This window comes from Somniosus microcephalus, chromosome 28 (assembly GCF_052327205.1).
Source record: "Somniosus microcephalus isolate GS21.2 chromosome 28, FLI_Smic_1.0, whole genome shotgun sequence".
Lineage (NCBI taxonomy): Eukaryota > Metazoa > Chordata > Chondrichthyes > Squaliformes > Somniosidae > Somniosus > Somniosus microcephalus.
The window spans coordinates 9,567,806-9,582,273 of record NC_141014.1 but is presented as its reverse complement, the minus strand read 5'-3'; the positions used below and the strand labels follow the sequence as shown (position 1 = coordinate 9,582,273).

At 56.7% G+C, this 14,468-nt stretch overlaps 1 protein-coding gene across 1 annotated transcript in view; it reads left to right on the top strand.

Annotated features, from left to right (window-relative positions):
- fam234b (family with sequence similarity 234 member B) overlaps window positions 1-4,983 on the top strand; it is a 73,321-nt gene extending 68,338 nt beyond the window's left edge. The window contains exon 12 of the mRNA XM_085969438.1: window positions 2,549-4,983. Within this exon, the coding sequence (XP_085825564.1) occupies window positions 2,549-2,781 (233 nt within the window). The 3' untranslated portion in view covers window positions 2,782-4,983. The remainder of the gene's footprint in view (window positions 1-2,548) is intronic.
- The last annotated feature ends 9,485 nt before the right edge of the window (window positions 4,984-14,468 follow it).

Sequence of the window (14,468 nt, the reverse complement as noted above, 5' to 3'; positions counted from 1 at the left end):
TGCTCTTATATTCTCTGCCTCGGCTAATAAAGGCAAGTATCCCATATGCCTTCTTAACCACCTTATCTACCTGTCCTGCTACCTTCAGGAATCTGTGGACATGCACTCCAAGATCCCTCTGATCTTCTGCATTTCTCAGTGTCCTACCATTTAATATGTATTCCCTTGCCTTGTTAGCCCTCCCCAAATGCATTACCTCACACTTCTCCGGATTGAATTCCATTTGCCACTGTTCTGCCCACCTGACCAGTCCATTGCTATCTTCCTGCAGTCTACAGCTTTCTTCATTATCAACCACACGGCCAATTTTTGTATCATTTGCAAACTTCTTAATCATGCCCCCTACATTGAAGTCTAGATCATTGATATATACCACAAAAAGCAAAGGGACCCAGTACTGAGCCCTGCGGAACCCCACTGGAAACAGCCTTCCAGTCATAAAAACACCCTTCGACCTTTGCCCTTTGTCTCCTGCCTCTGAGCCAATTCTGGCTCCAACTTGCCACTTTGCCTTGGATCCCACGGGCTCTTACTTTCGTGACCAGTCTGCTATGTGGGACCTTATCAAAAGCCTTGCTAAAATCCATATAGACTACATCAAACGCACTACCCTCATCGACCCTCCTTGTTACCTCCTCAAAAAATTCAACCAAGTTAGTCAGACACGACCTTCCCTTAACAAATCCATGCTGACTGTCCCTGATTAATCCGTGTCTTTCTAAATGAAGATTTATCCTGTCCCTCAGAATTTTTTCCAACAATTTTCCCACCACCAAGGTTAGGCTGACTGGCCTGTAATTACTCGGTCTATCCCTTTCTTCCTTTTTAAACAACGGTACCACAATAGCAGTCCTCCGGCACCACACCTGTAGCCAGAGAGGATTGAAAAATGATGGTCAGAGCCTCTGATATTTCCTCTCTTCTCTTAACAGTCTGGGATACATTTCATCCGGGCCTGGGGATTTATCCACTTTCAAAGATGCTAAACCCCTTAATACTTCCTCTTTCACTATGTTTATTTCATCTACTATTTCACACAGCTCCTGACCACCACTTGGGTGGTGATCAGAAGCTGATTTCCCCTGTTCTCCACCCAGGGGGCGCTGTGGCCAATTGCAATACCGCCGCCCCTCCTCCCCCGCAACCCTCCCCTCCCCCAACCCAGCTCAGATCAGCAAACCCGGCCCAGACTGGGGGTGGAAGCCAGAACGTTCCTGATCTATCAGGTTCGGTCCCGGGCAGTGCGGCTCGGTCCCAGGCAGTGCGGCTCGGTCCCGGGCAGTGAGGCTCGGTCCCGGGCAGTGAGGCTCGGTCCCGGGCAGTGAGGCTCGGTCCCGGGCAGTGAGGCTCGGTCCCGGGCAGTGAGGCTCGGTCCCGGGCAGTGCGGCTCGGTCCCGGGCAGTGCGGCTCGGTCCCGGGCAGTGAGACGCGGTCCGGGGTAGTGAGGCTCGGTCCCGGGCAGTGCGGCTCGGTCCGGGGCAGTGAGACGCGGTCCGGGGCAGTGAGGCTCGGTCCGGGGCAGTGAGGCTCGGTCCCGGGCAGTGCGGCTCGGTCCGGGGCAGTGAGACGCGGTCCGGGGCAGTGAGGCTCGGTCCGGGGCAGTGAGGCTCGGTCCCGGGCAGTGCGGCTCGGTCCGGGGCAGTGAGACGCGGTCCGGGGCAGTGAGGCTCGGTCCCGGGCAGTGAGGCTCGGTCCCGGGCAGTGCGGCTCGGTCCCGGGCAGTGCGGCTCGGTCCCGGGCAGTGCGGCTCGGTCCCGGGCAGTGAGGCTCGGTTCCGGGCAGTGCGGCTCGGTCCCGGGCAGTGAGGCTCGGTCCCGGGCAGTGAGGCTCGGCGGTCCCGGGCAGTGAGGCTCAGTCCCGGGCAGTGAGGCTCGGTCCCGGGCAGTGCGGCTCGGTCCCGGGCAGTGCGGCTCGGTCCCGGGCAGTGAGGCTCGGTCCGGGGCAGTGAGGCTCGGTCCGGGGCAGTGAGGCTCGGTCCCGGGCAGTGAGGCTCGGTCCCGGGCAGTGCGGCTCGGTCCCGGGCAGTGCGGCTCGGTCCCGGGCAGTGAGGCTCGGTCCCGGGCAGTGAGGCTCGGTCCCGGGCAGTGAGGCTCGGTCCCGGGCAGTGAGGCTCGGTCCCGGGCAGTGAGGCTCGGTCCGGGGCAGTGAGGCTCGGTCCCGGGCAGTGAGGCTCGGTCCCGGGCAGTACAGCTCGGTCCCGGGCAGTACAGCTCGGTCCCGAGCAGTGAGGCTCGGCGGTCCCGGGCAGTGAGGCTCAGTCCCGGGCAGTGTGGCTCGGTCCCGGGCAGTACAACTCGGTCCAGATCGGTCCCACACAGTCCGGATCGGTCCCACACAGTCCGGATTGGTCTGGGCAATGTGTTTCCACAGCCATCGAATGCAGGTGGTAATAAAAGAGCCTGAAGCAGCTTATCCCAGCAGGGCAGGTGCATGTTTCCTGAACGGTTATCAATGCCCATTCAGAAGTCCTTTAAATTGCCGATTTTTCCTGCTGTTTTGTACGATGTAACCGTGGAACTTTCTGGAATTTGTTTTCTTCTTTATGTAGCTGGAATATGGGAGCAAGAGAAGGACGCATTCTACGTTACTGTGACGACGGGCTCCAGACGGGGGGCCCACGAAAGCCGGACCGGGCCTCTGTTGGTGACTGAACTGGGCCTGCAGTGGGCCATTTCCCACAGCAGGGTGGTGACCCTGGGGGAACAGGCCATCGGCACCAATCCCGTCAGGAAATTCTTTTCCAAGCTCCGGTTCTCCGCCGTGGGCAGCAGCGAAGGGTAAATAGACCAGCGACGGGAGCGGCCTGCACATCCTCCACACCACCCAATGCACTTCACAGCCAATGAGCAGTCATTGGTGTAATGCAGGCAAACACAGCAGCCAGTTTACGCACAGCAAGATCCCTCATTTCCCACATTACAACAGTGACTACACTCCAAAAGTACTTCATTGGCTGTAAAGCGCTTTGAGACGTCCGGTAGTCGTGAAAGGCGCTATATCAATGCAAGTCTTTCTTTCTTATAAAGCCAATGTGATTAATGATCAGCTAATCTGTTTTTAGTGCTGTTTGGTTGAGGGATAAATATTGGACCCAGGACACAGGGGAGAGCTCCCCCTGCTGTTCTTTAAATAGTGCTGTGGGATCGATTACATTCACCTGAGCAGGCCAATGTTTAATGTCTGATCCAAAACAATGACCCCCCTCCCTCCGACAATACAGCTCTCCCTCAGTACTGCCCCTCCGACAATACAGCTCTCCCTCAGTACTGCCCCTCCGCCAATACAGCTCTCCCTCAGTACTGCCCTCCGACAATACAGCTCTCCCACAGTACTGCCCTCCGACAATACAGCTCTCCCACAGTACTGCCCCTCCGACAATACACCACACCCTCAGTACTGCCCCTCCGACAAGACAGCACACCCTCAGTACTGCCCCTCCGACAATACAGCTCTCCCTTAGTACTGCCCCTCCGACAATACAGCTCTCCCTCAGTACTGCCCCTCCGACAATACACCACACCCTCAGTACTGCCCCTCCGACAATACAGCTCTCCCTCAGTACTGCCCCTCCGACAATACAGCTCTCCCTCAGTACTGCCCTCCGACAATACAGCTCTCCCTCAGTACTGCCCCTCTGACAATACAGCTCTCCCTCAGTACTGCCCTCCGACAATACAGCACACCCTCAGTACTGCCCCTCTGACAATACACCACACCCTCAGTACTGCCCTCCGACAATACAGCTCTCCCTCAGTACTGCCTTCCGACAATACAGCTCTCCCTCAGTACTGCCTTCCGACAATACAGCTCTCCCTCAGTACTGCCCTCTGACAATACAGCTCTACCTCAGTACTGCCCCTCCGACAATACAGCTCTCCTCAGTACTGCCCTCCGACAATACAGCTCTCCCACAGTACTGCCCTCCGACAATACAGCTCTCCCTCAGTACTGCCCTCCGACAATACAGCTCTCCCTCAGTACTGCCCTCTGACAATACAGCTCTACCTCAGTACTGCCCTCCGACAATACAGCTCTCCCTCAGTACTGCCCTCTGACAATACAGCTCTACCTCAGTACTGCCCCTCCAACAATACAGCTCTCCCTCAGTACTGCCCCTTCAACAATACAGCTCTCCCACAGTACTGCCCTCCGACAATACAGCTCTCCCTCAGTACTGCCCCTCCGACAATACAGCTCTCCCTCAGTACTGCCCCTCCGACAATACAGCTCTCCCTCAGTACTGCCCCTCTGACAATACACCACACCGTCAGTACTGCCCCTCCGACAATACAGCTCTCCCTCAGTACTGCCCTCCGACAGTACAGCTCTCCCTCAGTACTGCCCTCCAACAATACAGCTCTACCTCAGTACTGCCCTCCGACAATACAGCTCTCCCTCAGTACTGCCCCTCTGACAATACACCACACCGTCAGTGCTGCCCCTCCGACAATACAGCTCTCCCTCAGTACTGCCCTCCGACAATACAGCTCTCCCTCAGTACTGCCCCTCTGACAATACACCACACCGTCAGTACTGCCCCTCCGACAATACAGCTCTCCCTCAGTACTGCCCTCCGACAATACAGCTCTCCCTTAGTACTGCCCTCCGACAATACAGCTCTCCCTCAGTACTGCCCCTCCGACAATACAGCGCTCCCTCAGGTAGATGCAAAAGATCCCATGGCACTATTTCGAAGAAGAGCAGGGCAGTTATCCCTGGTATTTCTCAACCAACCCCTAAAACAGATTATTATGTCATTTTCACATTGCTGTTTGTGAGATCCTACTGTCCGAAAGTTGGCTGCTGCATTTCCTAAATTCCAACTGGACCATCCCATCTCCGTGTCCCATCCCAGTCTCCGTGTCCCATACCATCCCATCCCTATCCAGCCATTGAGTGCAGTGTCCCATTCCTTCCCAGTCACTGTCTACCAGCCAGCTATTCTCACGGGAATTATCTCATTTGAGCTGGAGATAACTTGAAAATGATCGCCGAGACAGCAATCATAGCCGGAGCTTTCCTGGTAGCTTCCATTTACAACAGAACATCGTTTCGAAAGGAATCGAGTTCCTTCCGTTGCTACAACTGACCATCTGCCAGATCACCTCCATCCTGCTGTTGCCTAGAAACAGCCACCTCTACAAAAGGGTCCTCATCTGCCTGTTGTCCACAAGGAGCCATCTTTCGAAGGATGTATTATTCTAGATATTGCGACGGAGGAGTCATCTCCACAAGGTCCAGTTTACGGCACCCATCTTTACAAGAGTCTCGCTTCGTAACTGCACTTTAGATCGTAGCTACAATAAGACAAGATTGCTCCATTCTAAACGGCAGCCATTGTTAGAAGAACATCCTATTGTAGTTCCTGTGTACAAGAGTGTCCCATTCAAGCTGTTGTCTACAAGATGGCCATTTTAGAAGAGCTTGTCTTTGTAACTACTCAATGCTGGAGCTGTCTTGTCAGTGTCCCATTTTAGCTGCTGAGCTTGAGGCAGCCATTTTATATCTTGAAGATGTCATTATCTCTGGAACATCTCCTTGATTTATCGTTCTCTTAATGAAACTACTTCCCTTTCATTCCAATCCAGCCAGAGCTGCCTCTCTCTGACCTGCACGCCTAATCTTGGTCGATTCTTCACTCAATTGATGGTCTAGACCTTCTTGGATTCCTTAATTCAGAATCTGAGGGGAGTGGGATTTAGATGAGTTGGACTGAGGGGCGTGGGATGTGAGGGAGTTGGACTGAAGGGAGTGGGAAGTGAGGGCGTTGGACTGAGGAGTGGGATGTGAGGGAGTTGGACTGAAGGGAGTGGGATTTGGATGAGTTGAACTGAGGAGTGGGATGTGAGGGAGTTGGACTGAGGGAAGTGGGATGTGAGGGAGTTAGACTGAGGGGAGTGGGATGTGAGGGAGTTGGACTGAGGGGAATGGGATGTGAGAGAGTTGGACTGAGGGGCGTGGGATGTGAAGGAGTTGGACTGTGGGAAGTGAGGGCGTTGGACTGAGGGAAGTGGGATGTAAGGGAGTTGGACTGAGGGAGTGGGATGTGAAGGAGTTGGACTGAGGGGAGTGGGATGTGAGGGAGTTGGACTGAGGGAAGTGGGAAGTGAGGGCGTTGGACTGAGGGAAGTGGGAAGTGAGGGCGTTGGACTGAGGGAAGTGGGAAGTGAGGGAGTTGGACTGAGGGAGTGGGATGTGAGGGAGTTGGACTGAGGGAGTGGGATGTGAGGGAGTTGGACTGAGGGAGTGGGATGTGAGGGAGTTGGACTGAGGGGAGTGGGATTTGGATGAGTTGGACTGAGGAGTGGGATGTGAGGGAGTTGGACTGAGGGAAGTGGGATGTAAGGGAGTTGGACTGAGGGGAGTGGGATGTGAGGGAGTTGCACTGAGGGGAGTGGGATGTGAGGGAGTTGGACTGAGGGGAGTGGGATGTGAGGGAGTTGGACTGAGGAGTGGGATGTGAGGGAGTTGGACTGAGGGGAGTGGGATGTGAGGGAGTTGGACTGAGGGGAGTGGGATGTGAGGGAGTTGGACTGAGGAAAGTGGGATGTGAGGGAGTTGGACTGAGGGGAGTGGGATGTGGGGGAGTGGGATGTTAGGGAGTTAGACTGAGGGGAGTGGGATGTGAGGGAGTTGGACTGGGGAGTGGGATGTGAGGGAGTTGGACTGGGGGGAGTAGGATGTGAGGGAGTTGGACTGAGGGGAGTGGGATGTGAGGGAGTTGGACTGAGGGGAGTGGGATGTGAAGGAGTTGGACTGAGGGGAGTGGGATCTGAGGGAGTTGGACTGAGGGGAGTTGGATGTGAGGGAGTTGGACTGAGGGAGTGGGATGTGAGGGAGTTAAACTGAGGGGAGTGGGATGTGAGGGAGTTGGACTGAGGAAAGTGGGATGTGAGGGAGATAGACTGAGGGGAGTGGGATGTGAAGGAGTTGGACTGAGGGGAGTGGGATGTGAGGGAGTTGGACTGAGGAAAGTGGGATGTGAGGGAGTTGGACTGAAGGGAGTGGGATTTGGATGAGTTGAACTGAGGAGTGGGATGTGAGGGAGTTGGACTGAGGGAAGTGGGATGTGAGGGAGTTAGACTGAGGGGAGTGGGATGTGAGGGAGTTGGACTGAGGGGAATGGGATGTGAGAGAGTTGGACTGAGGGGCGTGGGATGTGAGGGAGTTGGACTGTGGGAAGTGAGGGCGTTGGACTGAGGGAAGTGGGATGTAAGGGAGTTGGACTGAGGGAGTGGGATGTGAGGGAGTTGGACTGAGGGAAGTGGGAAGTGAGGGCGTTGGACTGAGGGAAGTGGGAAGTGAGGGAGTTGGACTGAGGGAGTGGGATGTGAGGGAGTTGGACTGAGGGAGTGGGATGTGAGGGAGTTGGACTGAGGGGCGTGGGATGTGAGGGCGTTGGACTGAGGGGAGTGGGATTTGGATGAGTTGGACTGAGGAGTGGGATGTGAGGGAGTTGGACTGAGGGAAGTGGGATGTAAGGGAGTTGGACTGAGGGGAGTGGGATGTAAGGGAGTTGCACTGAGGGGAGTGGGATGTGAGGGAGTTGGACTGAGGGGAGTGGGATGTGAGGGAGTTGGACTGAGGGGAGTAGGATGTGAGGGAGTTGGACTGAGGGGAGTGGGATGTGAGGGAGTTGGACTGGGGAGTGGGATGTGAAGGAGTTGGACTGAGGGAGTGGGATGTGAAGGAGTTGGGATGTGAAGGAGTTGGACTGAGGGGAGTGGGATCTGAGGGAGTTGGACTGAGGGGAGTTGGATGTGAGGGAGTTGGACTGAGGGAGTGGGATGTGAGGGAGTTAAACTGAGGGGAGTGGGATGTGAGGGAGTTGGACTGAGGGGAGTGGGATGTGAGGGAGTTGGACTGAGGAAAGTGGGATGTGAGGGAGATAGACTGAGGGGAGTGGGATGTGAAGGAGTTGGACTGAGGGGAGTGGGATGTGAGGGAGTTGGACTGAGGAAAGTGGGATGTGAGGGAGTTGGACTGAGTGGAGTGGGATGTGAAGGAGTTGGACTGAGGGAGTGGGATGTGAGGGAGTTAAACTGAGGGGAGTGGGATGTGAGGGAGTTGGACTGAGGGGAGTGGGATGTGAGGGAGTTGGACTGAGGAAAGTGGGATGTGAGGGAGTTGGACTGAGGGAGTGGGATGTGAGGGAGTTAAACTGAGGGGAGTGGGATGTGAGGGAGTTGGACTGAGGGGAGTGGGATCTGAGGGGGTTGGACTGAGGGGAGTGGGATGTGAAGGAGTTGGACTGAGGGGAGTGGGATGTGAGGGAGTTGGACTGAGGGGAGTGGGATGTGAGGGAGTTGGACTAGGGAGTGGGATGTGAAGGAGTTGGACTGAGGGGAGTGGGATGTGAGGGAGTTAGACTGAGGGGAGTGGGATGTGAAGGAGTTGGACTGAGGGGAGTGGGATGTGAAGGAGTTGGACTGAGGGGAGTGGGATGTGAGGGAGTTGGACTGGGGGGGAGTGGGATGTGAAGGAGTTGGACTGAGGGGAGTGGGATGTGAAGGAGTTGGACTGAGGGGAGTGGGATGTGAGGGAGTTGGACTGAGGGGAGTGGGATGTGAGGGAGTTGGACTGGGGGAGTGGGATGTGAGGGAGTTGGACTGGGGAGTGGGATGTGAGGGAGTTGGACTGAGGGGAGTGGGATGTGAGGGAGTTGGACTGAGGGGAGTGGGATGTGAAGGAGTTGGACTGAGTGGAGTGGGATGTGAGGGAGTTGGACTGAGGGAGTGGGATGTGAGGGAGTTGAACTGAGGGGCGTGGGATGTGAGGGCGTTGGACTGAGGGGAGTGGGATTTGGATGAGTTGGACTGAGGAGTGGGATGTGAGGGAGTTGGACTGAGGGAAGTGGGATGGAAGGGAGTTGGACTGAGGGGAGTGGGATGTGTACGAGTTGGACTGAGGGGAGTGGGATGTGAGGGAGTTGGACTGAGGGGAGTGGGATGTGAGGGAGTTGGACTGAGGGGAGTGGGATGTGAGGGAGTTGGACTGAGGGGAGTGGGATGTGAGGGAGTTGGACTGAGGGGAGTGGGATGTGAAGGAGTTGGACTGAGGGGAGTGGGATGTGAAGGAGTTGGACTGAGGGGAGTGGGATGTGATGGAGTTGGACTGAGGGGAGTGGGATGTGAAGGAGTTGGACTGAGGGGAGTGGGACGTGAGGGAGTTGGACTGAGGGAAGTGGGAAGTGAGGGCGTTGGACTGAGGGAAGTGGGAAGTGAGGGAGTTGGACTGAGGGAAGTGGGATGTAAGGGAGTTGGACTGAGGGGAGTGGGATGTGAGGGAGTTGGACTGAGGGGAGTGGGATGTGAGGGAGTTGGACTGAGGGGAGTGGGATGTGAGCGAGTTGGACTGAGGAAAGTGGGATGTGAGGGAGTTGGACTGAGGGGAGTGGGATGTGGGGGAGTGGGATGTTAGGGAGTTAGACTGAGGGGAGTGGGATGTGAGGGAGTTGGACTGGGGAGTGGGATGTGAGGGCGTTGGACTGAGGGGAGTGGGATTTGGATGAGTTGGACTGAGGAGTGGGATGTGAGGGAGTTGGACTGAGGGAAGTGGGATGTAAGGGAGTTGGACTGAGGGGAGTGGGATGTGAGGGAGTTGGACTGAGGGGAGTGGGATGTGGGGGAGTGGGATGTTAGGGAGTTAGACTGAGGGGAGTGGGATGTGAGGGAGTTGGACTGGGGAGTGGGATGTGAGGGAGTTGGACTGGGGGGAGTAGGATGTGAGGGAGTTGGACTGAGGGGAGTGGGATGTGAGGGAGTTGGACTGAGGGGAGTGGGATGTGAGGGAGTTGGACTGGGGAGTGGGATGTGAAGGAGTTGGACTGAGGGAGTGGGATGTGAGAGAGTTGGACTGAGGGGCGTGGGATGTGAGGGAGTTGGACTGTGGGAAGTGAGGGCGTTGGACTGAGGGAAGTGGGATGTAAGGGAGTTGGACTGAGGGAGTGGGATGTGAGGGAGTTGGACTGAGGGAAGTGGGAAGTGAGGGCGTTGGACTGAGGGAAGTGGGAAGTGAGGGAGTTGGACTGAGGGAGTGGGATGTGAGGGAGTTGGACTGAGGGAGTGGGATGTGAGGGAGTTGGATTGAGGGGCGTGGGATGTGAGGGCGTTGGACTGAGGGGAGTGGGATTTGGATGAGTTGGACTGAGGAGTGGGATGTGAGGGAGTTGGACTGAGGGAAGTGGGATGTAAGGGAGTTGGACTGAGGGGAGTGGGATGTAAGGGAGTTGCACTGAGGGGAGTGGGATGTGAGGGAGTTGGACTGAGGGGAGTGGGATGTGAGGGAGTTGGACTGAGGGGAGTGGGATGTGGGGGAGTGGGATGTTAGGGAGTTAGACTGAGGGGAGTGGGATGTGAGGGAGTTGGACTGGGGAGTGGGATGTGAGGGAGTTGGACTGGGGGGAGTAGGATGTGAGGGAGTTGGACTGAGGGGAGTGGGATGTGAGGGAGTTGGACTGGGGAGTGGGATGTGAAGGAGTTGGACTGAGGGAGTGGGATGTGAAGGAGTTGGGATGTGAAGGAGTTGGACTGAGGGGAGTGGGATCTGAGGGAGTTGGACTGAGGGGAGTTGGATGTGAGGGAGTTGGACTGAGGGAGTGGGATGTGAGGGAGTTAAACTGAGGGGAGTGGGATGTGAGGGAGTTGGACTGAGGGGAGTGGGATGTGAGGGAGTTGGACTGAGGAAAGTGGGATGTGAGGGAGATAGACTGAGGGGAGTGGGATGTGAAGGAGTTGGACTGAGGGGAGTGGGATGTGAGGGAGTTGGACTGAGGAAAGTGGGATGTGAGGGAGTTGGACTGAGTGGAGTGGGATGTGAAGGAGTTGGACTGAGGGAGTGGGATGTGAGGGAGTTAAACTGAGGGGAGTGGGATGTGAGGGGAGTGGGATGTGAGGGAGTTGGACTGAGGAAAGTGGGATGTGAGGGAGTTGGACTGGGGAGTGGGATGTGAAGGAGTTGGACTGAGGGGAGTGGGATGTGAGGGAGTTGGACTGAGGGGAGTGGGATGTGAGGGAGTTGGACTGGGGAGTGGGATGTGAAGGAGTTGGACTGAGGGGAGTGGGATGTGAGGGAGTTGGACTGAGGGGAGTGGGATGTGAGGGAGTTGGACTAGGGGGAGTGGGATGTGAAGGAGTTGGACTGAGGGGAGTGGGATGTGAGGGAGTTAGACTGAGGGGAGTGGGATGTGAAGGAGTTGGACTGAGGGGAGTGGGATGTGAAGGAGTTGGACTGAGGGGAGTGGGATGTGAGGGAGTTGGACTGGGGGGGAGTGGGATGTGAAGGAGTTGGACTGAGGGGAGTGGGATGTGAAGGAGTTGGACTGAGGGGAGTGGGATGTGAGGGAGTTGGACTGAGGGGAGTGGGATGTGAGGGAGTTGGACTAGGGGGAGTGGGATGTGAGGGAGTTGGACTGAGGGGAGTGGGATGTGAGGGAGTTGGACTGAGGGGAGTGGGATGTGAGGGAGTTGGACTGAGGGGAGTGGGATGTGAAGGAGTTGGACTGAGGGGAGTGGGATGTGAGGGAGTTGGACTGAGGGGAGTGGGATGTGAAGGAGTTGGACTGAGGGAGTGGGATGTGAGGGAGTTGGACTGAGGGGAGTGGGATGTGAGGGAGTTGGACTGAGGGGAGTGGGATGTGAAGGAGTTGGACTGAGGGGAGTGGGATGTGAAGGAGTTGGACTGAGGGGAGTGGGATGTGAAGGAGTTGGACTGAGGGGAGTGGGATGTGAAGGAGTTGGACTGAGGGGAGTGGGATGTGATGGAGTTGGACTGAGGGGAGTGGGATGTGAAGGAGTTGGACTGAGGGGAGTGGGATGTGAGGGAGTTGGACTGAGGGAAGTGGGAAGTGAGGGCGTTGGACTGAGGGAAGTGGGAAGTGAGGGAGTTGGACTGAGGGAGTGGGATGTGAGGGAGTTGGACTGAGGGGCGTGGGATGTGAGGGCGTTGGACTGAGGGGAGTGGGATTTGGATGAGTTGGACTGAGGAGTGGGATGTGAGGGAGTTGGACTGAGGGAAGTGGGATGTAAGGGAGTTGGACTGAGGGGAGTGGGATGTGTAGGAGTTGGACTGAGGGGAGTGGGATGTGAGGGAGTTGGACTGAGGGGAGTGGGATGTGAGGGAGTTGGACTGAGGGGAGTGGGATGTGAGGGAGTTGGACTGAGGGGAGTGGGATGTGAGGGAGTTGGACTGAGGGGAGTGGGATGTGAAGGAGTTGGACTGAGGGGAGTGGGATGTGAAGGAGTTGGACTGAGGGGAGTGGGATGTGATGGAGTTGGACTGAGGGGAGTGGGATGTGAAGGAGTTGGACTGAGGGGAGTGGGATGTGAGGGAGTTGGACTGAGGGAAGTGGGAAGTGAGGGCGTTGGACTGAGGGAAGTGGGAAGTGAGGGAGTTGGACTGAGGGAGTGGAATGTGAGGGAGTTGGACTGAGGGAGTGGGATGTGAGGGAGTTGGACTGAGGGGCGTGGGATGTGAGGGCGTTGGACTGAGGGGAGTGGGATTTGGATGAGTTGGACTGAGGAGCGGGATGTGAGGGAGTTGGACTGAGGGAAGTGGGATGTAAGGGAGTTGGACTGAGGGGAGTGGGATGTGAGGGAGTTGGACTGAGGGGAGTGGGATGTGAGGGAGTTGGACTGAGGGGAGTGGGATGTGAGCGAGTTGGACTGAGGAAAGTGGGATGTGAGGGAGTTGGACTGAGGGGAGTGGGATGTGGGGGAGTGGGATGTTAGGGAGTTAGACTGAGGGGAGTGGGATGTGAGGGAGTTGGACTGGGGAGTGGGATGTGAGGGAGTTGGACTGGGGGGAGTAGGATGTGAGGGAGTTGGACTGGGGAATGGGATGTGAAGGAGTTGGACTGAGGGAGTGGGATGTGAAGGAGTTGGACTGAGGGGAGTTGGATGTGAGGCAGTTGGACTGAGGGGAGTGGGATGTGAGCGAGTTGGACTGAGGAAAGTGGGATGTGAGGGAGATAGACTGAGGGGAGTGGGATGTGAAGGAGTTGGACTGAGGGGAGTGGGATGTGAGGGAGTTGGACTGAGGAAAGTGGGATGTGAGGGAGTTGGACTGAGGGAGTGGGATGTGAGGGAGTTAAACTGAGGGGAGTGGGATGTGAGGGAGTTGGACTGAGGGGAGTGGGATCTGAGGGGGTTGGACTGAGGGGAGTGGGATGTGAAGGAGTTGGACTGAGGGGAGTGGGATGTGAGGGAGTTGGACTGAGGGGAGTGGGATGTGAGGGAGTTGGACTAGGGGGAGTGGGATGTGAAGGAGTTGGACTGAGGGGAGTGGGATGTGAGGGAGTTAGACTGAGGGGAGTGGGATGTGAAGGAGTTGGACTGAGGGGAGTGGGATGTGAAGGAGTTGGACTGAGGGGAGTGGGATGTGAGGGAGTTGGACTGGGGGGGAGTGGGATGTGAAGGAGTTGGACTGAGGGGAGTGGGATGTGAAGGAGTTGGACTGAGGGGAGTGGGATGTGAGGGAGTTGGACTGAGGGGAGTGGGATGTGAGGGAGTTGGACTAGGGGGAGTGGGATGTGAGGGAGTTGGACTGAGGGGAGTGGGATGTGAGGGAGTTGGACTGAGGGGAGTGGGATGTGAGGGAGTTGGACTGAGGGGAGTGGGATGTGAAGGAGTTGGACTGAGTGGAGTGGGATGTGAGGGAGTTGGACTGAGGGAGTGGGATGTGAGGGAGTTGAACTGAGGGGCGTGGGATGTGAGGGCGTTGGACTGAGGGGAGTGGGATTTGGATGAGTTGGACTGAGGAGTGGGATGTGAGGGAGTTGGACTGAGGGAAGTGGGATGGAAGGGAGTTGGACTGAGGGGAGTGGGATGTGTACGAGTTGGACTGAGGGGAGTGGGATGTGAGGGAGTTGGACTGAGGGGAGTGGGATGTGAGGGAGTTGGACTGAGGGGAGTGGGATGTGAGGGAGTTGGACTGAGGGGAGTGGGATGTGAGGGAGTTGGACTGAGGGGAGTGGGATGTGAAGGAGTTGGACTGAGGGGAGTGGGATGTGAAGGAGTTGGACTGAGGGGAGTGGGATGTGATGGAGTTGGACTGAGGGGAGTGGGATGTGAAGGAGTTGGACTGAGGGGAGTGGGACGTGAGGGAGTTGGACTGAGGGAAGTGGGAAGTGAGGGCGTTGGACTGAGGGGAGTGGGATTTGGATGAGTTGGACTGAGGAGTGGGATGTGAGGGAGTTGGACTGAGGGAAGTGGGATGTAAGGGAGTTGGACTGAGGGGAGTGGGATGTAAGGGAGTTGCACTGAGGGGAGTGGGATGTGAGGGAGTTGGACTGAGGGGAGTGGGATGTGAGGGAGTTGGACTGAGGGGAGTGGGATGTGAGGGAGTTGGACTGAGGAAAGTGGGATGTGAGGGAGTTGGACTGAGGGGAGTGGGATGTGGGGGAGTGGGATGTTAGGGAGTTAGACTGAGGGGAGTGGGATGTGAGGGAGTTGGACTGGGGAGTGGGATGT